General features: G+C 46.6%; 1 protein-coding gene across 1 annotated transcript in view; it reads left to right on the top strand.

Moving 5' to 3' along the window:
* The first annotated feature begins 690 nt into the window (after window positions 1-690).
* FAM20A (FAM20A golgi associated secretory pathway pseudokinase) overlaps window positions 691-23,801 on the top strand; it is a 64,107-nt gene continuing 40,996 nt past the window's right edge. The window contains 4 exon segments of the mRNA XM_049779466.1: window positions 691-766; window positions 768-910; window positions 912-972; window positions 974-1,110. Of these exon segments, the coding sequence (XP_049635423.1) occupies window positions 701-766; window positions 768-910; window positions 912-972; window positions 974-1,110 (407 nt within the window). The 5' untranslated portion in view covers window positions 691-700.

The following is a 23,801-nucleotide window of genomic DNA, read 5'->3' as shown; positions in this document are numbered from 1 at the left end:
GGGAGGCAGGAGCTAGCGCCAGAGGCAGGTGCCAGCTGCCAGTGGGCGGGAGGTGCGGGCGCCGGGGCAGGCGGGGGGAGGCCCCGCGCGCGTTTACCTCTTGCCTGCAGGAGCCACGCGCGCAAGAGCTGCTCGCCCGGCCCGCCCGCCCGCCGGAGAAGCGGGGGACACGGGCGTCCCCGTCACCCGCACCAGGGAGGCCGCCGCCGCCGCTGCTGCTGCTATGCTGCAGCCGGACGGACAGCAGCAGCAGCAGCATCCAGCGGAGAGAAGCGGTGGGGCTCGGCCGCGCCCGTGGGCTCTTCCCGAAGACCCAGCTCCTCTGCCCGCTCGCTGCGCTCCTGCGCCTGGAGACCCCGGGCACCCGTGCGCCCTAGGCGCATCACCTGCGGAGGGCTCCGGGGAAGGGGGCGGGCCAAAGAAGGAGCCAGAAGCCGTGTTCCCGGGGCTCTGCGCCCGGCTTATCAAGCTGTGCAGTCGGTGCAAAAACCAGGACTCCAACCCGCCGCGGTTCCCCGAGCGCCCTGGTGCCCAAGTTTCCAGGGAGGACATCAGACGCACCCCCTTTTCCAGCGGGGGGCTCCCCAAGAGCCCGAGGGGTGACCTCTGCCTGGCCCACGGACTCTCAGGAGCTCGCCCTAGAAACCTCGAGTACCCGGTTCCTTGCAGCCACCCGTGGCGCCCGCGCCCCGGTGGGGCCATGCCCATGCCCGGCGGCGCCGGGGACCGCCTGCTGACCCTGCTGCTCCGCGGGGTACTGCTCTCTCGCCGACCTCTACTTCCACCTCTGGCCCCAAGTGCAACGCCAGCTGCGGCCCCGGGAGCACCCGCGGGGCTGCCCGTTCGCACGCCCGTGCCCCTCTTCGCCAGCCCCGGATCCAGCCGCTGCAGCCCCGCGCTCCGTTGCGCACAAACTTTTCCCGGACCCGGCCAGGAGTGGGGCAGGCTGGCGGCGGTGGCCGGGAGCCCCGGTTCCAAACTGAGGGCTCTCTTCGCCACCCGCTGTACAAACGTCCCCGAGGAACCGCCGCTCGTCGGACCCGAGGACACGCTCCTGGCCAGCCAGGAGGCGCTGCGGTATTACAGGAGGAAGGTGGCACGATGGAACAGGTGAGAGACCACCCCTCTCCCGCGCACTCCTCCTGCTGGAGCCTGCGGAGGCTCAGAATTCGGGGTGCGGTGAGCCACCCCGCCGGGCCTGCCACCAGCAAGAGCGCACTGTCATGTCAGTGTACCACACCCACGCGGGGCATGGCCAGTCGAGGGCGTGGAATGTGGATTGTTGCAGAAAGTTTCTTGAGGCAGGGGCCCCACAAAGGCGCCACCAACTCCTCCCTGGGAATTCTTGGATCACTTCCCTTCATCCCACTTTTGTTCCCAAGGGCTGTCACCACCCCGCCCTTCCTTCAGCTTGGCCCAGTCCTGGCGTTTGAAAGCCGCTACTGGATTTCAGTTTTCCAAAAGTAGATTTCCTAAGACGGAGCCAGCCAGCCCTGAGCTGGATCGATATGCCTTTAGCACCACGTCCCTCTGCTCTTTGAGCAGAACTGGGGCCGCCTTGTCAGGGAATTGAGTCCTCTGCCCTAGGCTCAGAGGGTCACAAGAGGTGACAGGTAGGAAAAAAAGGACCTAAGCTTTGACCATATCCCCTGTCTGTCCCCTCTACTGAAATGGCTTTGTGGGCGTTGCTGTGGCCAGGTTCCAACTTGAAAAGAAATTTCAAAGCGTGGTGATTTATTTGGGCTGATTTGATATGAGGGCCCAAATGCTGGCACTGGGGGAGGTTTGAATGAAGCCTAGGGAAAGATTTCTCCCGGAGAGGTCGGCATTCAGTGTGGATTCTAGAAATGTGTGCCTCTGAGACAGAAGCTTTTCCAATAATCAGTGTCTGCCACGTGTTTCTGTTTGTCATATGCTTCCCTTGCTTCTTAATACAAGAGATTTCAAAATGAGATGGCACTAGGGGCTGGTTTTATAGGACCCAGGAGAATAGGCAGGCCAGAAACTGAAACATTAGCCCAATTAAGCTATTGGCTGTGGAGGGGGGGAAGGGGAATGGTTCTGGAAGTGAAAAGTGAAAGAGTGATGGGTTAAAATCTTTGTGGGTGACACTCACGAGCTCAACTCTCTGGCTGATGGTTTCATATTAGAAAGAAAGTGGGCTTTAGTGCTCACAATTAGTGGGTGCTAGATTGTGCGAGTGAAAAGCAGTTTGAGTTGCTTGCTCAGAACTGTCATTTTCCATCTTGCTCTTCACTTTATCCATAACTTGGGAGTGTGCTTGGGGTGAGCTGGAATATTTTTCCCCTCAAAAAAACATCTTACTTGTGGGGGCCGGAGAGATAGCACAGGCGGTAGGGTGTTTACCTTGCTTACAGCTGATCCAGGACAAAAGGTGGTTCGAATCCTGACGATCACATACGGTTCCCCGTGGCTGCCATGAGCGATTTTATGAGTGCAGAGCCAGAAGTAAACCCTGAGTGCCATCGGATGTGGCTCCAAAACAAAACAAAACAAACAAAAATAAAATATCTACTCATAAACCGGTACTTGAGGACTGACTGAGGGGAGATCACTGGTGCTTGGATGCCAGGGCGAACACAGTTCTGCAGCCTTTAGTTGTTCCTTGTGTTACTTGGGTCCTGGGGGAAAATTTAGAGAACTATTTTGACAGAAAATCAAAAAGGTTCTTCTCATCCATCCATCCTATAGTTTGCCGGGTTTGCTCTTCCTTTTCTTGCGGCACAAAACCACATTTGCCTATTGGGGCCAGAGAACTAGTACAGGAAGAAAATGCTTTGTCTTTTATGTGGGCTGATTTGTTTTGATGCCCAGGACTATAGATGGTTTCCCCAAAATATGGCCAGGAGTAATCCCTGAGCATAGGGCCAGGGAGTACTGGCTGTGAAAAAAATAATTTATTGAGTGAAAGTGATCTCAGTCACTTGAACAAAGAATCCCTGAGAATTGGGACCTTGCTGGGATGAGGAATAAAAGAGGGGTCCTTTGAGCCAGAGTGATAGCACAGTGGATAGAGCGTTGCCAACTGGTGTAATTCTTGAATCTCCATAAGGTCCCCTGAGCCTGCCAGGAGTAACCTCTGAGCACCAACATGTGTGCCCCCCCCAAAAAAAAAAGAAAAATAAGAAAAATAAAAGGGGGTCCTTGTCATTGGTCGAAGGTGACAGAAGTGACATTTACTCATCCCTTCCTTCCTTCTGAGACTGGATACTTCAAGTGAGACTTATGGTGGCAGTGGAGGGATCATCTGTCCTTAGGGGTGCTGAAACCTGAGCTAGGAAGCAGAGACTCTTTCCCTTTACCCCCGACTGAAATGTAAGGTCCATGAACTTTGAGATGTTTACAAGTGTGTCAGAATCTCTTCTCTGAGGGTTAGAAATAAACCCCTTCCTGAGAGAAAGACTGCCAGTAGGGCACTTGCCTTGCAAGGCAATCTGGGTTGATCCCCAGTACCCTTTATGGTCTTCCTGAGCACTGCCAGGAGTAAAGGGAGGGAGGGGAGAGAGTGAAAGGAGGGAAGGGAGAGAGGAAAGGAGGAAGGGAGAGAGGGAAGGGAGAGAGGAAAGGAGGAAGGAAGAAGGAAGGAAGGAAGGAAGGGAAGGAAGGGAGGGGAGGGAGGGAGGGAGGGAGGGAGGGGAGGGGAGGGGTGGAGGGGAGGGAGGGAGGGAGGGAAGGAAGGAAGGAAGGAAGGAAGGAAGGAAGGAAGGAAGGAAGGAAGGAAGGAAGGAAGGAAGGAAGGAAGGAAGGAAGGAAGGAGACACTCCCCAAGACTCATTGCCAGCATGAATCATTCTCAGAGTCCTGCTATAAGAGTAACCTGATTATTTTCTCAAGGAATAGAGAACCCTGAAGGATTTGGGGGCCTGAAGTCATACTAAGGGGTCTGTGCCTATGTGATGTACTAACCCAAGCAGTACCACATCGAGAGTCCAGAAAAGAGTCAGACCAGACAGTTGATTCTATGAACAAACTTGCTAACTTGCCTCCCGCATGGCAAGCCCTCCTTGTCTATAGCCACTGCCCAGACACTATTTTAGAGACACGTCTCTACTGTCGCATCTGGATGCCATGAAGCCAAAATGATTACCTAGTGTTAACGACTTTCCAGAATAATTGTCTCTGCATACTAGCCATCTGCCTCCTCACCGGGTAATAAAATGAGCCCAAATCAGTGGTCTCTACCCCTTGCCCAGCCAAGACCATTAGTCTGCATGAATGATTTTTCTATCTAACCCACTCATAAGCAGTCACCATGTGCAATCATTTCTACAACTGGAGCTCATTACCAACTGGTACTAGACCATCTCACACACACACACACACACACACACACACACACACACACACACCCTGTGACTTTCACACAGGGAGATGGAGCTTATACAAGGCTTAGAATTTCCAATCCTCAATCCGTGTGTTCCCAGATGCCAGTATTTCCATGTTGAATTGAAATGCCAGAGACACTCCTGATGGGGGGCACCAGGGGAGGTTAATCGTGTGCCACCTGACACGCAGACATTTTGCAGAACAGTTGCATTGCTCACCTTCCCTTGCTGCTTCTGAAAAGGGATGACATGAGGCACGGGCCAAGTTAGAAATGTCATCAGAGAAAGCGTTTCCGTTGGGTTGTCGCCACGGATCACAGGTAGTGAGCCAGTGCCAACTCTGTGGAATTGATGACTCTGTTGGCATCTGCTTTGACTCGTGATGAGGAGACAGCTCATGGAGCAAGCGGAATTCGGTGTCACCAGCTCAAGCCATCAAGTGACAAGCCAGTTAAAACCCTTTCTGCCAGGGGAGGGATTGAAAGGAAAGACCTGTTGACATACAGATTTGTTGTTCTCAGGACAGCCCCTAGGGCCTCATGTGAGACTGGAACTTGGAGCTGGAGAGAAAACTCAACTGGCTGAACTGTATACCTTTGGCATATGGGAGGACTGAGTTCAAGTCCCAGCACCACATGGTCTCTGAGCACTGCCAGGGAGAACTCCCAAGCATAGAACCAAAGTCACCAGTAGAAGAAGTGCTGAATGTGGGTGTTTCTTTTTCCCTCCCACATATCACATTGGCCAGTGTGGGCCCTCTTTTCAAGCCACTTTTTTCATTATTTGCTTGTCTTCACATGTAAGGTTGACCCAACAGATTCTTGGGGGTATAGACATCTCCCAATCTAAGTACTCAGCTCTCCACTCTCTATTTTTGTTTCCATCACTTTCTAAGTTTTTTATTAAGACACTGTGAGTTACAAAGTTATTCATGGTTGAGTTTAGGAGTGCTGTGTTCCAGCACCAGGTCCCACCAACAGTGTCACTTCCTTCTACCAGTGTCCCCAAATTCCCTCCTACTCCTCCTCCACTCCCAGTGGTCTTCTTGACAGGCATTTTTAAAGTATGTCTGTTACTTGGATTTCTCTTTCCATGTTATTGACTCTTCAGTTTGGATTATAGTTCTAACACCCTTCTACACCACTGAGGTACTCAAGATGCACTTTTCCTTTCATGGCATCTTCCTTGGATGTCAGGAAGGGTGTGATTTCCTGCAGTTACAGATTCAGTGTTTCTCCAAATTAAGTGTGTGTGTATGTCTGTATTTTTTTCCTGTCATCAGAATTCCTGCGCTTTCTTTCTCCTGCTAACTCTTCACTGTCCCTGAACAAAATCCCAGCCCTTGGTCTTGCTTTGAAAATCCCTCAACAGAGCCTGGGAAGAGTTTCCAAAATGGCAGTGGTTCAAGGGGGCGTGGCTCAAGTCAATTGCTAAAGGGTTCCAGGAGATGGGAGGGGGGGGTGTTGAGGGTGGGGGGGAAGTCTTGAGAAGATCCAGACATCAAAAAAGAAGAGAAAGTGGGGAGAAAAAGCTCAGAAACTTAGAAAAGGAACTCAGCTGGATGGGAGAATTATCAAGATTGGGGTTGTTTTTAGAGAGGAAACAGTTTCTTCCCACAAGGCAGCAGGGGGGGAGATGACTAACACAATCTTTCTTCCTCTCCTTCACTCCTTGCATCTGCCCCCCATGGTTTCTCTCCTTCCTGCTTATCTCATGTTGGCCCAACTCTGTTTGGAATATGGGGTGATTGGAAACAGGCAGCTCAGCTCACAATGCAGATAAAAATGGAGGTTACTTCCTCATGGGGGGCCAGCCTTGGGGCCTTTTTCCCCAGAATTCTAGGACTCCCTGATGGTTCTTCCCCCCCATGACATCAGACTGAGACTGGATCTTGCCTCTCAAGATTTGCCAGAAGACCTCCGTATGCGCAGGTAGCAGAGGGAGTAGGGTAGGGGTCCTAGATCCCAGTCCTCAATTTCCCCATGAAGATCTTGGATAGATGGGAAAGGCTTAATGCTCTCTAAATCTTCTGCATGACATGCATCAAAAGCTCCAAATAGATGGCTTCTGGGAAGGTTCATCCTAAGGGCACACTGAAGTTCCTTCTTTGTTCACCCACAAGCTCCCAGTCTTCACTAGCATGAACCCAGGACCTACAGAAATCAGAGTTGCACTTCCAGTATTCAAGAATATGGAAACAAAAGCTGTTGGACCAAGAATGGGAGGATATCTGACAGTTCATCCCTTGTTTTCAATATTTCACCTTCTTCTTTCACCCCCAGCCAAGTTCTAGTGTATGGAAATTCAACTGGATAGTTCTCTGTAGGCAGACTCTTCCACCTTACCTAGAATGGAAATGCATTGGCTACTTCCACCCTTCACAATTTCCCTGAAAGTAGGAGCATGAGGCAGACAGAATTCCTAAAGTCACAGCTTTGGTATAGATACCCCTATTCTTCCTTATGTAAGCCAGTGCTGATTTAGGTGCTCCTGTAAAGGGATTTAACTGCTCTTAATATGGCCCAGAACAGTAGTCTGTGGAAGTGGGGGCTATCCCTTCAGAAATCTTTTATCTACCTGATTGAAGCAGGAAAGGTGAGATTCCATGTATAATGAGGATTTGATGTGTTACTGCTGACTTGAAGATGGAGGAGGCCATGTAAATTGGGAGGACTCCAGATGTTTATGTGGACACAAAGGAAATTCTGGCAATAGGTTGAAAAGGGAAAAGCCACATCACAGTTGAGCCCATTTTAATCCTCTTCTGCCTCAATGCATTCCCAGACCTGGCTCATCAGTATCGTCACCCAAGATCTTTATTTTTCCTTTTTTTTCCCCCCCTTTTGTAAATCCAGGAAGCCCACTTCTCTCTCCAGTGCCCAGAGTTCCTTCCTGGATCTTGAAGCCCCAAGGACAGGATTAAGAGAAACAGATAGAAAAAAAGAGTCCTCTGCCTTTACTGGGTTTTGATGACTTCAGAGTCTGCATTTCCTTTTCCTACTTGTGTTCATTTGAGTTGAGTTCCTGTCACTCAAAAACAAAGGCTCTTGATGTACCCAGAAAACATTTTGCAAATACTATTTTCAGAGAAAATAAACACACAGAGAATGCTGACCTTGTATATAAAACTTAAGAAGAAATTAGTTCAGGGGCCTAAAGACCACATATTGAAAATTCTCTCAATGGTTAATAAAGAGGTTGACTCTATTATAGCATCTGTTACTCAATTATACTTCTTTATGACCTAAGTTCACAGAGGATCATGGAATGGTTGTGTGTAATCTTAAAGCAGGGTGATCATACATGAGCTAAGCTGTAAATAGAAATAAGGACATTTTGACTTTAGGGTTTTTTTTTTTTCCACTGAGGAAAATTAGTCCAAAACACAGAAATTCCATTTGGATTGATGGCTTTAGGATTCAAGATGGGGAAGGAGGAAACTGCATGTATCAGGAGAGACAAGCGACCCCACATAGAGACTCTCTATTATTCAGCATTATCCAGAATATTGGTCTACAACAACCAGAGACAGGTGGATCACTTGCTTTGCACAAAATCTGTCCAGGTTTAATCCCCAGCACCCCCTAAACATCTTCCAAACACTGCCAGAGTGCACAGAGTCAAGAATAAGTCTTGGGCACTGTTAGATGTGACCCCTGAAACAAGCAAAGTAAAAATATTGCCTACAATCCGTAGATTTTCGACAAGTGACAATTGAAGACAAATTTGTTGTCCAAGAGCTGCCCTTCACTCCCTGGGGTTTAACTGTTCTGAATTTCTTCTGCCAGTTAAGATAATTTCTACCCCAGCCAGCAAGTCTTCACCTGAGTTTCTGAAAGCCCCATCTCTTCCCAATTTGTCTTGTTTCCTGTGATCCAACTTTTCAGTCAACGTGGTACTTGTCCCAATGACTCCTTAAGGTTCTCTCTCTCTGATTGATTCTCCCTATTCTATTGAAGTTTATAACAGACTTGTGGCCACTCAGAAACTATAGAATCCACTCTTTTCTAGGCCACTAAGGCTTCCCAAATGGATCTGGTTTATGGCTGGTAAATCCAAGCAAAGAGGCCCCATTCATTCCTGGCTCTTCACCTTGTCTCTTACTCAAGCCCAGTTCTACTGGCAGCTGCTCCCAGCTCTTGGCTCCCCTGTCAGCCCACAGAGATTCAAAGTCCTGGACACTAGCATCTGTCTCCAAAATTCTCAGACTCTACACTGTCCCGACTTCACATTTCCACCAAGGCTGTTGGGCTGTGGACCAGAGCATCAAAAGGCAATGACACTCTTCCTTTTTTCCTGCGCTAGTACAGTCCTCTGGAGGCCTCTATGCGTGTATGATATGCTTCCCATAATCACAGGTAAACAGATGTTCTCCTATCTAATAACTTCTGCCTCACTAAAGCCACAGCTGTTTAGAATCGTCTCCTGGCTCGGCTGGGAGCCAGACACTAGCCGACTTCAGCAGAATCCTCAGGCTTTCGTCAGCAGCAGCTTAATGAATAATCACAGGAAAAACATGGGTCAGCACCTGCCATGGGGCAGAGCGGGTCCGGCACTGGGGAAGTCGGGTCTGTGTGTGCTTCCAACTTTTCTCAAATCAAGACTTCTTGGCAGCTCTTACACAGGGCACTGAAGAAGTGCTTACTTCCTGACAAGTGGCCCCCTTCTCAGCTTTCTTTGGAGGTTTTCTTCCAAGGGGATTGATTTCTGGCTCCTGCACTCAGGAGAGAAGCCCACAGCCAACTCGGAAAATGTCTCCATCACTGCCACTTAGGGGGGCGCTCAGCAATTCCAGGAGGGGTGATCTTACTTACAGTTGGGGTTGTTTTTGTGCAAGACTCTTTCATGGGGAGATAATGATCCCTTGACCAACCACCCTCAGATCTGGAGGGCATCTGTTCCCAATGATCTGTTCCCCCAGATATTTCCTCTGGCTCTTCCCTTTGGGAACCCACCAGACAGCTGCATTCTTGTGGCCACGTGCAGCCTGTTGAGGGTGTGTGTGTGTGTGTGTGTGTGTGTGTGTGTGTGTGTGTGTGTGTGTGTGTGTGTGTGTGTGTTTGAGGGGGTGTGTGTGCCAGGAACAAATAGTAACTCCAGACAGCTGCTGGGAGAACAGATAGTGTCAATCACTCGGGACTATGGCACTAGGGTTGGGGGGCTGGTACTGGAATTAGATGCATGCCCTGCATAAAGCTGACCCCTGTTCAATTTCTGACACCTGCATGGTACCCTATAAATATAGCTCTAAAACCCGTCAAGCATTGCCAAGTAGGCCCTGGAGGCTCCCCTCATCTCCCCCCTCTGCACTTCTTTTTTTTTTTTTTTTTTTTTTTTGGTTTTTGGGCCACACCCGGCGGTGCTCAGGGGTTACTCCTGGCTGTCTGCTCAGAAATAGCTCCTGGCAGGCACGGGGGGCCATATGGGACACCGGGATTCGAACCAACCACCTTTGGTCCTGGATTGGCTGCTTGCGAGGCAAACGCCGCTGTGCTATCTCTCCGGGCCCCCCCCCCTCTGCACTTCTGGTCATTGGGGTGATCCCAGAACTCAAGCAGCACCACATTGAGTCATTTACAGTGAATGATTGGCCTGGTGAATCAAGTGTGACCAGCAGTGAGTCCCAGACTGCCAGGGTCTACCCAGGGAAGCCAAATGTAGTGACCTGCAACTGAGCCTAAGCAGTACATCTCCTGAAGTCTGCCCAGGGGATTTGAGCTAGAGAAAAAGATCTCAGACTAGAGAGCTGGGAGAAGGAGGCCTATAGCTCCAGGGTTTGAGAGAGATAAGGAGAGAGAGAGGCAGAGCAAGTTGCATCTTACTAATGCTATATATCAAGCCTAATTCAGCAGAGGGTTGGGGGATGAAGGGCTTGGTCCTCTGCCCCCAACCAACTGGCAGGCTCTGATCCAACATTAACCTGGCCCTAGGTTCTACCTTTTTATACTTAGAGGCAGTTGTCAGTTCCAGGGGCCATGTATCCCAGTCCAATTGCTGTTATGGGGGGGGGGCATCATCACCCCTTACAGATACATTAATATTAAGCCCCTTGAATACATTAATACCAGACCTCCTGAGTACTGCTTGGGAGACTACAACTCATTAATAAAACTAATTTTGGGGGTTGGAGCTGTGGTCAGGTGGTAGGGCATCTGCCTTGCACATGCTAACATAGGACAGACCATGGTTGGATCCCCCAGAGTCCTATATTGGTCCACCAAGCCAGGAGTAATTTCTGAGTGCATAGCCAGGAGTAACCCCTGAGTGTCATCAAGTGTGGCCCAAAAACAAACAAACAGACAAAAACAATAAAACTAATGTTTTTTAGTACTGCACTATTATCTGGAGAAGACCAATCAAGTCAGGCAGGGTGGATGTAGCTGAAAAAGTTCCTCCCAATGAGGAAAAGCAAAGGCAGGAGCTTCAAAGACTGCTGAGAAATTGGGCGTGTGCTCTGCAGCCAACACCCCAGGTAGGGAGGCTGCCTGTGGTTTGCTAACTGCCTGACTTCAGAAGTTCAATCACCTTTTCATGCCTGGTTCCCTCTAGAAAGTGAAGTCAACAGCGGCTTTGTTTTTGTTTTCTATGCCTGTGCATACACCTCAGGGCTTAGAACAACAGCTTTTTTTATTAGCTCATGGTGCTGTTGGCCAGAAGTCCAGCTCAGGCAGCTCAACGCACTGCTGTGAAGGCTTTTTGCAGGTTGAAGTTCAGCTGTTGTCTGGCTTGATTGAGTTCCTGTCTGGAGAAAAGGGGGAATTTTGGGAGGGACAGGAATCTGCTTCCAAGCTCATTTCCTCCAGTTGGCAGACTGAATTTTCTTGTGGCAGCTGGAGACAATCTCTTTGTCCTTGTTGATGGCCGTATAAGGTTTGGTTTTAGCTTCAAAAGTGAGGTATAAATGTTATCTCTCCAATACCCCATGGGTTTTTTTTTTAAGCAAAGAATGTATCAGAGTTTAAATAAAATGATTTTAAGTGTAATAGGGATTGGAGCAAATGGTACAGCAGAGAAGGTCTTGTCTTGCATGCAGCCGACCAGAGTTCCATCTGCAGCATTCTATATGGTCCCCAAGCCTGCTAGGAGAGATTCCTGAGTGCAGAGCCAAAAGTAACCTCTGAGTGCCCCCTGAGTGTGACCCAAAATAAAAAAATTAAAATAAATTTTTATGCAAAGATAAAGGAATCTATAGGGAGAAAAGAAAGAAAAGTACACTGCAATTCTAGACAATTTTGGAAGAAACACTCACATTTGAAATGTGAAATTTCCATTTGAAATGGAAATAGAATAAACTTTTTCTCTCTAAAATTGATGCTCCTAAAACCAGTATCTCCTATTCTGCTTAATCTCCTTTCCCAGCTATTTTCATTAATGTGATTAGGGTTTTCTTTCGAATAACTCTCTATTGATAGCTTTGTTTGTGAGCCTTTCAGTAAAAGAGAGATTTTTTTTTTTGTTTTGATTTTGGGCCACACCTGGCAGTGCTCAAGGGTTACTCCTAGCTCTGTGCTCAGAACTTATCTTGGCAGACTCAGGGGGACCATATGGGATGCTGAGGATCAAACCCAGGTCAGTCTCATGCAAGGCGAATGCCCAACAGGCTATGCTCTCGCTCTGGCCCTGAAAGAAATTTTTGTTTTGTTTTGTTTTGTTTTTAGGTATTCTTTGTTTTAGTTGCACCCCACAATTTAATGACTTAAAAAAAACTAGCTTATTATTTTTCAAGTCAACTGTGCTGGGCTTAGCCATGTGGTTCTTCTACTCCTTGCTGGGCTCAGTCAGGTTACTGTGGTCAACTGTTACATATTGATCTTGTTCATGTTCCTGCTCATGGAGAAAGGTATATCCATGGAAGATGGTGCAGACTTCCCATGGCTGCTTATGCCCATATAATTTAACCCAAGCTCACTCAGGGTTCCAGAGGAAAGAAGTATGACTAGCCTCTATCCTGGTCAGAAACTGTTGCTTCTGTTGACTGTTACTTTTGCCGGGTTCAGTTGGCCAAAATACAGCAAAGGCATATGGGAAGATACTCATGCCCAGAAACTCAAGATCATCACTGGGTGTACTCCCTACTGGAGTACTTTTCTACAAAGCCAAATCTTAAGGAAGTCCTTTTTGTTATTAGACACTAAGAGTTTTTCCTAAAAGTCATTGAGAAATAAATCTAATATAACCCTTCACAAATCTAATGAAGCTGGTTGAGGGAATTACATTACTGTAAAATTTCCATGTTCAATTCCTTACCTCTAGTTGACCTCAGAATATGACTGTATTTGGAATGGGATCCTTATTTGTATTTGTTTATTTATTTGTGTGTGGGGTAATTTGGTTGGGTTGGGTTTGGGGGCCACACCTAGCAAAACTCAGTAACCTAGCAGGGGTTATCCTGTTTGGAGAGCCATATGGGATGCCAGGATCGAGCGAACCTGGATCAGCCATTTACAAAGTAAATACTCTCTACCTGCTGTCCTATCACTCAGACCGTTGGATATGGTTCCTTTAAATGACGAATAAAGATTAAATAAGGTCATTCTAGTGGGACCCTAAGCCGACTTGATTAGTTCCTATTAAGAAAAGAGAAAGAAGTCATGGATCTCTCTTGGATAGGGACCACCACTTAATTATCATGTTCGCTTATGAATATTACACATGTGGATACCATCTTGTTTTTAGTTTTTAAAAATTTGTCATTTACAAAATGGTGTTGTATCACAGTATAAAATAAATGGAAAGGAGTCAAGTAAAATGGATCAAAGGAAAACAGGATGCATGAGATGAATGGATGGAGTCAAGATGAAGAACTTTTCAGAATGCCTGCCATGAAGCCTGCCCACCCAGAGATGGCAATTGTTTGAGGGACCTCATTCAGACCTGTAAACACAATGAGTGGCACAAAAAGAACAACTCCCTTTCCCCTTCCTGTCTCTTTCTCTACCTCATTGGTCACTGTGGTGGTAAGACCAGCATCCTCCACCTTAGGTATTAACCCTTAGTGCCATTCTTATTACATGGCCACACAAAGTCCAGAAGACTCTGCCACAGCACTCAGGCCTGCTGGATTTTCTGATAAAGAATTTGAAGCATTTAAAGGCAAGACATGAGCAACAGGCACACCTGTGAGCACTTTTCCACCCATATGGTCCTGTTACCATCTGGCCTCTGAGTAATGGTGCATTCAAGACTCCAACAGCACTGGACACGGATTCATTGGCCTGTCATTCAACACTGAGAAATAACCTTAACAGTCAGTTGCCCTTGGAGGTGGGAACAAAAGGCTCTTTGTAAAGATGGTAAAATGAACTGAGTAGATTAAAGGATGCAGAAAGGAGTATAGGCCAGAAAGGAGTATAGGCCAGAGAGGAGGGGAGTAGGGTAGCCCAAGTTTTCCTCAGAAAATAACTAGGGGTCTGCTGCAATGTTTCAAACAAAGGGTCATCGATACCTCGAAGCCATCAACATAAACTGTGGCTGCCAAACTTGGTTGGGAAACTGCTCGATTTACTGTATACGAATACTTACTTTAGAGTTCCAAACATTCTTCATGAAGCACAAACCAAATGGCTGATTTAAGCTGTGTTTCTCAGTGATTGAACCCCAGGCTCCAGGCATGAGACAAAGCCCAACCTCAGTTGACTAATTAAGTGCTTGTGTCCTGAATTCTGATCTGCCCGTCCTTTCGCAGAGAAGAGGTCAGCCAAAAACAATGATTCCTGGGTCCATAATTTTTCTTCTTTTTTTTTAGCCAAAACAGAGCTAGAGGGGCCGGGCGGTGGCGCTAAAGGTAAGGTGCCTGCCTTGCCTGCGCTAACCTTGGACGGACCGCGGTTCGATCCCCCGGTGTCCCATATGGTCCCCCAAGCCAGGAGCAACTTCTGAGCACATAGCCAGGAGTAATCCCTGAGCGTTACTGGGTGTGGCCCAAAAACCAAAAAAAAAAAAAAAAAACAGAGCTAGAGCTTGGTTTACATTACTGTGATTTGTGATACTAAACCACCTTATCTGCATATAGGAAAAGGTTGCAGTCTCCCAGCAGGGAGCCGTGCCCAGTTCCTCCAAAGATATGCTTCACTTGGGAAGGTAGAGTTTAACCAGGGTATAGGAGAGAGGATCAGACCCTTTGGCCATGCTCAGCTGCCCTTTTCTTCATCATTCTGCCTGTCTCCTTTCCAAATTGTCCCCTGAGAGACAGCTTTCTTGTCCCACATGCCTTGTAGAATTGCAATTGTCTGGTCGCAGCCCATGTTAGTCTCAGGACTCTCTAGAACATCACACTTCCTGACCTTTTGATTTTCTTAGAGGAATAAATAATTTCTCTAGATGGTGAGTCTAAAGATTGCCCTGGCTTCAAAGGTGTCTCCCATCCTAATTCCCAATACTATCTTTTTCAGAGGGAAATAAAACCACATCTTGGGGGCCAGAGCAGAGGCGCTAGCGGTAAGGAGTCTGCCTTGCCCGAGCTAGCCTAGAACAGACTGCGGTTCGATCCCCGATGTCCCATATGATCCCCCCAAGCCAGGAGAGATTTCTGAGCACATAGCCAAAAGTAACCCCTGAGCATCACGGGATGTGCCTCCCCCTTCCCCCCCCAAAAAAACCCCACATCTTTGCAGAGATTGTTAAGAATGTTCCAGAGTTCATCCCACACTCACCAATTGGCCCTAAATCCAATGTTAAATGTCCCTTAGAGTAGAGTGACATTAGACCCATATGGATGAGGAGACCATCTGATGAGCCAGAAAAAAAAAAAAAAAAACCAGAATGATGTGACCACAAGCTAAGGAGAACATCAACCCGAGGCTGCTGGAAGAAGCAAAGACTGAATTCTTCCCTACAGATTCCTCAAAAAGAATCCTGGCTCTGTAACTCTCTGAAGCTATGATGCCCTTGGATTCTAGAACTGTGGAAGATTCCATTCCATTTCTGTTAAGCTATCAAGTGGCTCGTCATCTGGAGCCCCACGAAGGATGGAAGTGGCCTGGTTTCTATGTCAACAACTCTCAGCAATAAGTGCTCATAGCCACAATGAGAGTAGAAGAGTCCCATGAGACATTATGAGTCCTGCTTTAAGTTCTGCCTCTACAGAGACACTTAGGACCCTCTGCTGTTTACTGACTCCAGCCTCAGTCTCCTGGTTTAAAGTGTGAAGGTCAGTAGTTCTGGAAGGGAGTGTGAGTTCATATCTGTAACATCCAGGATAGGATACCTGGCCTACATGACAAATGGTCACCACGGAAGGACCACTAGGTGGTAATTCCAGAATCTTCCATAGGGTTGATTGAAGCCTTTTTCATTTATGCTGATTTACCTGAAGGAGAAGGAGGAGGAGGAAAAGAGGAAGAAAAGCACCTTTGATTGTTCTGTCACCATGAAAAAGCTCAGCACCTCAGGTCTACCTTTTGCCTGGCTGGCTTACTCGCAGCCATATATCTAGAGAAAAAAGATGAGGTCCTCCTGGTCATATGGAAGCCTTTGGTGTTGGCAGATGGGGAGAGTCACAGAGGGGTTTATTCTGTGGTGAGTTCACCTGTTACATAGATTATTCCTCCCATCTCCTACTATGCTCTCTGTTTCTGTTTCTGCCATTTCTTGAAAAACAGAAATTCTACAGATCCCAAATAACACGTCTTTTCTCCTTTTCACGTAGCATTTCTTGAACCTCTTAAATGCATGGACATTTTCCTTTAAATGGTACCCAGTGGGTCAGTGACAGACTAAAATGTGATCCTTGACCCACCCTTGATCTATATGGGACAGCCCACTCCTTATACCATACCATCCCATCCAAGACTAAATTTTGAAAAGAATATTTTCCTTTTCAGAGAAAGGGCAGAAAGTCAACATTGAACCTCCTTGTGTCCTTCTATGTGTTCCTGGAGCTGAGTCAGGGCTGAGATATGAGTGCAGGAGGCTTTATAGGTTGTCACTCAGGGAAAGAACTTTGAGGGAGGCTGGCTGGGCAGAAATGCTTCCTCAGTCTGCTCCCTGAGGTCAACCAACAATGGTCTTCCTGGAGAACAGGAAGACAGGAAACCTCAAAGAACCTCACTCCTCAATCCTTAGACAGCTGCAACCTTAGTTTTCATTTTACAAGAACAACAAAAAAGTTTTCTCTTATCAACATAGAATACAACATTGCTGGGAGAATCTCTTGTGGGTTCTGAATCTGGATTTAGGTTTCATGAGTTAACTGTCCTTCCCAGCCATGAATGTTTGTAGTGTCATATCCATAATGCACCTTCCTTAGTTGCTTCCAGGAAGAGACTTGTGAGCTCACTTTGCTAAGCACTTAGCTCACTGTGAGGCCCAACCTTCATTTCCTGAAAAAGTTAGCTGCTTTTTCCTATCAGGTCAGCCCAAGTGTGCTCCTCTCACTCGCTGCTTCATGGGGAATCTGGTTTTGAACCGTGGGGTCCCTCCTTGATCCACCCATCTGGTTAACAGCAGCTCAGAAACCACAAATTATTCTCGAAAGCTCTTTCTCAACTGCTTTACCCAAACTCTGTCCCTGTAAGGTCAGGATGGGATTGGGGACCTAGTGAGAGGCAGAGAAAACAAGTGGCTTGTTGCAACATAGCATGAGAGCAGGCTGAAGAGGAAATGCTTATATTTCTACCAGATGGGAAGGAGTTTATCAGAAAATTGGTCTGTGGGAGCAAATCACACTAAAATATTGGTATAATCATTATTTTCTCCATCACAGACAAATAAGCAGTCTCCGTGTCCCCTTTGACATTCTTTCTCTTATTCTAAATTAACCTTTGACAAAGGGGCTCCACTTTCTCTGCAGCCACCTGGAAAAGTACAGTCTGGGCAAAAAACTAGATGTTCCCAAATGCAAGACCCCCCCCCCAATCAATGTATAAGCAGTGAGTTCCCCACAAAGGTGCTAACAACAGCATGAACAAAGGTCCTCCTACATCAGAATGTACCATAAGGGGCCAGAGAGATAGCACAGTGGGCATGATATATGCTTGCATGTGGCAATCCGGGTTCAATTCCCCCACAATTCCAGAAGTGAAAGCCAAGAGTAATCTCTCAGCAAAAAGGGAAATAGATGGAAAGAAAGGTACCTGAAATTGAGGAGGAAACCCCCCCCCAAATCTAGATGTTTCCCTGATACACCCCAGCCTCTTCCTACAGGAAATAAGAAGCAGGTGACTTGATCTAGTAAATGGTCTAAAAGGAAGATCGAGGCCAGAGAGATAGTACAGCAGTAGGGCATTTGTCTTGTAGACAGTCAACCCAAGACGGACCTAGGTTTCTTCCCTGGCATCTCATATAGTCTCCCAAGCCTCCCAGGAGCGATTTCTAAGCACAGAGCCTGGAGTAATCCCTGAACACCACCTGGTGTGGCCCAAAAATAAAACAAAAGCAACAACAACAAAAACAATAAAAGGAGGGGCCGGGAAGGTGGCGCTAGAGGTAAAGTGTCTGCCTTGCAAGTGCTAGCGTAGGATGGACCTCGGTTCGATCCCCTGGCATCCCATATGGTCCCCCCAAGACAGGGGCGATTTCTGAGCACATAGCCAGGAGTAACCCCTAAGCGTCAAACAGGTGTGGCCCAAAAATCAAAAAAAAAAAAAAAAAAAGAAAGAAAGAAAACAAAGGGGCCGGGTAGGTGGCGCTGGAGGTAAGGTGTCTGCCTTGCAAGCGCTAGCCAAGGAAGGACCTCGGTTCGATCCCCCGGCGTCCCATATGGTCCACCCAAGCCAGGGGCGATTTCTGAGCACATAGCCAGGAGTAACCCCTGAGCGTCAAACGGGTGTGGCCCAAAAACCAAAAAAAAAAAAAAAAAACAATAAAAGGAAGATCATTGCTGCAGGTTCTTTTTTTTCTCAAAGAACAAGCAGGCCCTGCACAAGGATCTTGAGAAGTCAGTCAAGCTGCCTCCTCCATCATCCCTCCTGACTCCTGAGGAAACAAAGCAAGCTCATGAGAAAGGAATCTTTGTTGCATTGAAGCCACTGAGAGTTCAGGATTCGGTGGTTAGTGGAGCAAAACCCAAGTTTATTCCCCCAAACTCCCCCAAATTCCCAAAGGAAAGAAACGTATCCACAAGCTTTTCTTTTAGTCAAATCTCAGGGCTCTAAGTCCTGTCTCCTCTAGGTTGCTTAGAAAACTGACATGTCATCCCCAGAGTGCCTTATCCCACCCACCCTGGAATCCGGGGGAAGTAATTATAACTCTGCAGTGGTAGAACATTCAAGAACTTTCTGGCCCCTGTTCTGTCACTAATTCCTGTGCTGGCAGGTTCATGATGGTCTTTGACCATGATGTCAACCTGAACTCAGATTCTGTGCCAAAGCTGGGGGTCTAAGTGGCCTAAATCTGCTTTCTCGTTTCACACCCTCACTACTCAGTCCTCCCCCAGCCCCTGGAAACAGTCACCTCCAGGAAACAGTCCAGACTTGCTTTCCTCATTGAAAAGAATCTGTTCTTGCTGCCCCCAAAGTGTCTGCTCTCTTATTTATTCCTCTCCTCCTGTCCACTCCCTCTGCCCTACACTGGTCTAGCATGGCCCTTCTCTGAGTTTAAGCTCCCCCTGCCCCTTTCTGTGGCCAAGAGAAAACAGTGGCCTCTGTTGACAAGAGAGGAGAGTTTCTCAAATGCTACTTGGTCAGAGACTTCCTAGGAGACAAGAAGCACAAAACCCCCTCTTAGGTGGCAGGGCCAGTACAAGACAATAACACCTCAATAAATCATCTTCCTACATGAACCGTTGCTCCCTGCTCCTGAAGAAGAGGCCCAACTCCACCATCATTCTCCCTGCTGCTAAATCTGGTGGAAAAATAAGTCCATGAAAGTTAGTACCGTCTCATAGGCAAGGGACGAGAAAGAATTTTATTTGTGGGTGAACACGGGGCATTGACCCAGGAACCATGATATATAGGCCTTTGTCTCACCCTCCATTGTGGTCCCTACATGTGGGATACAGATAGGCAAAGAGCAAACTTCTGAATGAAATACGCTCTGACATTGTCTGTTTCTTAGAGAACTCGGGGGTGTTTTTTTCTTTCTTTTTTTTCCCATAATACTATGAATGGTAGGGTTTTATGCATAAAATATTCTAGCACCACACCCCCACCAAAATGTTTGATTCCTTCCACCAATTTCTTAGTCTCATTCACTTCCCCAATCATACTCCCATCCTCCCCTAACATGGTAAGATTCATACTGAAGACCAGTAATCAAGTTCTGTTGTTACTCAGGGGTTACTCCTGACTATGTGCTCAGAAATTACTCCTGGCTTGGGGGACCATATGAGATGCTGGGGGATTGAACTGCAGTCCGTCCTGGGTCAGTGTGTGTAAGGCAAATGTCCTACCCCTGCGCCATTGCTCTGGCCCTTTGCTCAATTATTAATCCCTTTCTATGTTTCTTCATACCTCACCTATGAGAGATTATTCTGCAGCTGTACCTCTTCTCTACTAATTTTACACAGCATGCTTTTTCCAAATCCACCCACATAGCAGCAAACTGCATGGTTGCATTTTTTATAGCTGAGTAGTATTCCATTGTGCATCTATATACCATCATTTCTTTATCCAGTTTTGGGTTCTTGGATGCTTGAGTTATGTCCAGATTTTTGGCTATTGTGAACAGTGTTTTAGTGAACCTAGAAGTGAATATGCTTTTTAGGAATAATTTTTGGGCCTTTAGGATAGATAGCAAGAGGTGAAATTTATGTCTAAGGCTCTTCTCCTGTCAGTTGATTTGATGGAGCATGGCCTTTAAGCCAAATCTTTGTTTCAACCAAAAAACGGGAGCGAGAGGACACAGATATTTCTCCATTAGCATCATTTTTTGCTCATAATATGAATGTAGATGCGTTGTGAATGTGTATAGATCTGTATTATACGTAGTGTTATATGCATCAGGAGTACATGATGTGTCCATCTGGAAAGAGGGGGGGTGAGAGGGAGAAAGAGTATCTGTGAGATAGAAAGAGAGAAGCATAGATTTGTTTGTTTCAAGATGGCACCATTGGCAAATGATGGCATATGAAGAGCCAATATTGTGTCTTTTGCAAGGAGCACATGTTTATGTTTTATCAATATGCTTGAACACTGGGACTAAGACTAACAGATAAACGACTGCCCACTTACACTTGTTTTTTAAACACAATTACATGACATTCTTAAATCTTTACTGTGTAGAAGCTCCAGGAGGCGTGTGGGAGGCCCTGAGGAGGTCTTTTATGCTGCCTGTAGAAAATGATAAATTGCACAGAGTCCAGAATCCATCATCGTAATTTTCAGCCCATCAGCAGAGGATTTAGCACTTTATTTGCTCACAATTCTTTGGCTCCAGCCCTGGGTTTCTCAACCTCATCACTGTAGCACCACTCTCAACTGTGACCCCATGCGTTCTGTGCACTGCCCAAGCCTCATGTCATGCTGGGACCTATGTGTTGAGCGTCCAGGCATAGAACAGGTGGGTAGGCACCCCTCAACCTTCTCTGGCCTGTGGATGATTTTGGTAGTGAGTCAAGCTGTCAACTCATGGACCTTTGGGAAGATGGTTCATTCTCCCACATAATTCTGCAGTGAGCATAAGCAGAGAGCAAGAACTCAGTGCTCAGTACTCCCAAATCAATTCCATGCATGTAGTGAACAGAAAATCAGTTCCAAAAGGGATTGGAGTGATAGCACAGCAGTAGGGCATTTGCCTTGCACTCAGCTGATCCAGGACAAATGATGGTTCAAATCCTGGCATCCCATATGGTCCCCCAAGCCAGGAGCAATTTTTGAGTGCATAGCCAGGAGTAACCCCTGAGTGTCACCGGGTGTGGCCCAAAATTAAAAAAAAAAAGTCAGTTCCAAAAGCCCCAGACCCTTCCTTCCTGTCACCTCCCACCTTGCTAGTTTTCTAACCATCTCATGCACAGGTTCTGGCTAATAGAATCAAAGGGTTCCACTAGCTCAGGGCTAAGGACCCTTTGTTTTTCCAACTGCCATTCAGATATTTATAACATCATTCTCAGGCCAGATCATACAGGCAGATGGGCTGTAGGTAGCCGATGAGAACCATCCGTATCTGCCCCATCATGTCCCAGGGCCAGACCACAGGATTTCACAGGCATGATATAGCCCACAAGCCAGACATTCCCCACCCCTGCATTAGATTAAGTTTCTGGCCAACCTTAACTCCCAGGTCTTAAAGTGACCCCATAGTCCACGTGCCTGAGCTGTAATTTCTGAGTCTGCCTGGTACAGGCAAAGGTTACAATAAAGTTGATAAACTTCACCCAGACTCCTTCTCTGGGAACAGAAAACTGTAGTGTGGGGACCAGGCAAATGCAACCAAGACAAACAAATATAAAGTATAAAATATCTGGGCCCGGAGAGATAGCACAGCGGCGTTTGCCTTACAAGCAGCCAATCCAGGACCAAAGGTGGTTGGTTCGAATCCCAGTGTCCCATATGGTCACCCATGCCTGCCAGGAGCTATTTCTGAGCAGACAGCCAGGAGTAACCCCTGAGCACTGCCGGGTGTGGCCCAAAAACTAAAAAAAAAAAAAAAAAAAAAAAGTATAAAATATCAGGGAAAAGGACACCTAAATCTTCAGGATGCTGGTTGTTCAAGACCTTTCTCATTCTAAACAAATAATTGTTGGGGCCTGTGAGGTGGCGCTAGAGGTAAGGTGTCTGCCTTGCAAGCGCTAGCCAAGGAAGGACCGCAGTTCGATCCCCCGGCATCCCATATGGTCCCCCCAAGCCAGGGGCGATTTCTGAGCGCTTAGCCAGGAGTAACCCCTGAGCATCAAACGGGTGTGGCACAAAAAACAAAATAAATAAATGTGTAAATGACTATGTCCTAATAATTAAAATAATTGTGTTCGTGACTATGTCCTAATAATTAATAATTATGACTATGTCCTAATTAATAATAATAATTAATTAGTAATTATGTCCTAATAACTCACACTTCGACTTTGAAACTCAGGGTCCATGAAACCTGGATCCTTTCTAATCACACAAAAAAATAAAATACCAAAGAAGTTTTTTTTTTTTTAACTTCACACCACCAGCAGGCAAACAACTCCAAGAAAATGTTCTAAGACTGAATTCCAGGAGAATATGGAAACAACATATGGTTCCAACAGAAGCACAGATTGAATCAACAGGCAACCCTGAGAGAAGCTCCCTGTAATGCTTTTATAATGTTCTTTGTCACCATGTCTCCTGGAAATTTATAACAAGAGTGAGAGTAGCTTTATGCATTGCTGGCCAAGAGAGAGAAAGAGAATGCAAGCCAGATCTTGACGTTCATGAAATCCTTTCTGCCCATGTTCTGATGCTTCTCTTTGGGAGTCTGATGAAAGTTTTGCAGCAGGAAGCTTGAGCAGACATCATAGGACAGGGCTGGCAGAGTCTGTGCTGTGTGTGTTTCATCTTAAGTCCTGCAGAGGAAATAACAGACATGCAAGGCAGCTTCTTACCCTGGAGAAAATTGGGACAGAAAACACTGACTCTGAAAATTCAGTATGGCTGATCTTCCTCATCTCTCCTTGTGAATTGGCCAGAGAGAGCATTAACCACACTTCCCAACAAAGAAATGTGCCTGTATTCTTAAATCCCTGGATCCAGAAGTCTAGGTACAGCTGACTGAAGTTCCATGAACCTCAATTCATCCCGCCTGACCCAGGTAATAAAGTCGGGCCACCTGCTGCTGCACCACTGAGAGTTGCTCATGGGTGAACAGCTCCAGGCAAGGAGCCAGCAAGTTCAACAATTAGAAAATAATTAATGGAGTCTTATGATGTTCTTCCTTGGGGAACCTCTGTGTGAACTTTCAAAGGCAAGAGTCTCAGTTTTTCCTGACAGCTTCATATACAATGAATTGAGCAAAATCCACAATTTTCTTTTCATGTGTGTGATCTATTTCTTTTCAATGAAAACTTAATTTTGACATGCATGGATTTTTGTGACATGCAGCATTAACCTCAGGCATCTGTAAACGCACATCATGATTCGTACAAAAAGTCTAGTTTTTAATCTTTTGGAACCCCTTTGCCAGTTTCACCGACCTCCCATCTCCTTCTTCCTTGACTATCCTTGATGTGTTCTCTATAACTCTATTGGTTTTTTTCCCTGTTTTGTTTATGCATGTGTGTTTGGTTTCTTGATCTTCCGCATGATCTATGGCATGAAATTAGATTAGCTGTGTTTGACAGGGCTTGGCATCTCTGCTTCTGGAAGGAGCTGGAGTCCAGATGGCAAAGAGAGAGGAGTTATTCCAGTAGAAACAACAGAAGACGGAAGTCATTTCACAAGATTTCCTCAAATCAGTCCCCCCTGACTCAGAAAGCTGAAAATTTAAGAGATGAGACAGAAAGAAGAAAGGGTGGCAAGCAGGATTTATGGAAATTGTAATGTGATGGCAAAGATCTGATTTCCATTAAGCAGGCAAGTCAGTCATCTCTTGAGTAAATTTGTCATTCCCGTGAAC

The sequence above is a fragment of the Suncus etruscus genome, chromosome 1, assembly GCF_024139225.1.
Source record: "Suncus etruscus isolate mSunEtr1 chromosome 1, mSunEtr1.pri.cur, whole genome shotgun sequence".
Taxonomy (NCBI): domain Eukaryota; kingdom Metazoa; phylum Chordata; class Mammalia; order Eulipotyphla; family Soricidae; genus Suncus; species Suncus etruscus.
Note: the sequence above shows the minus strand (reverse complement) of the source record. Positions and strands in the feature narration are given on the sequence as shown.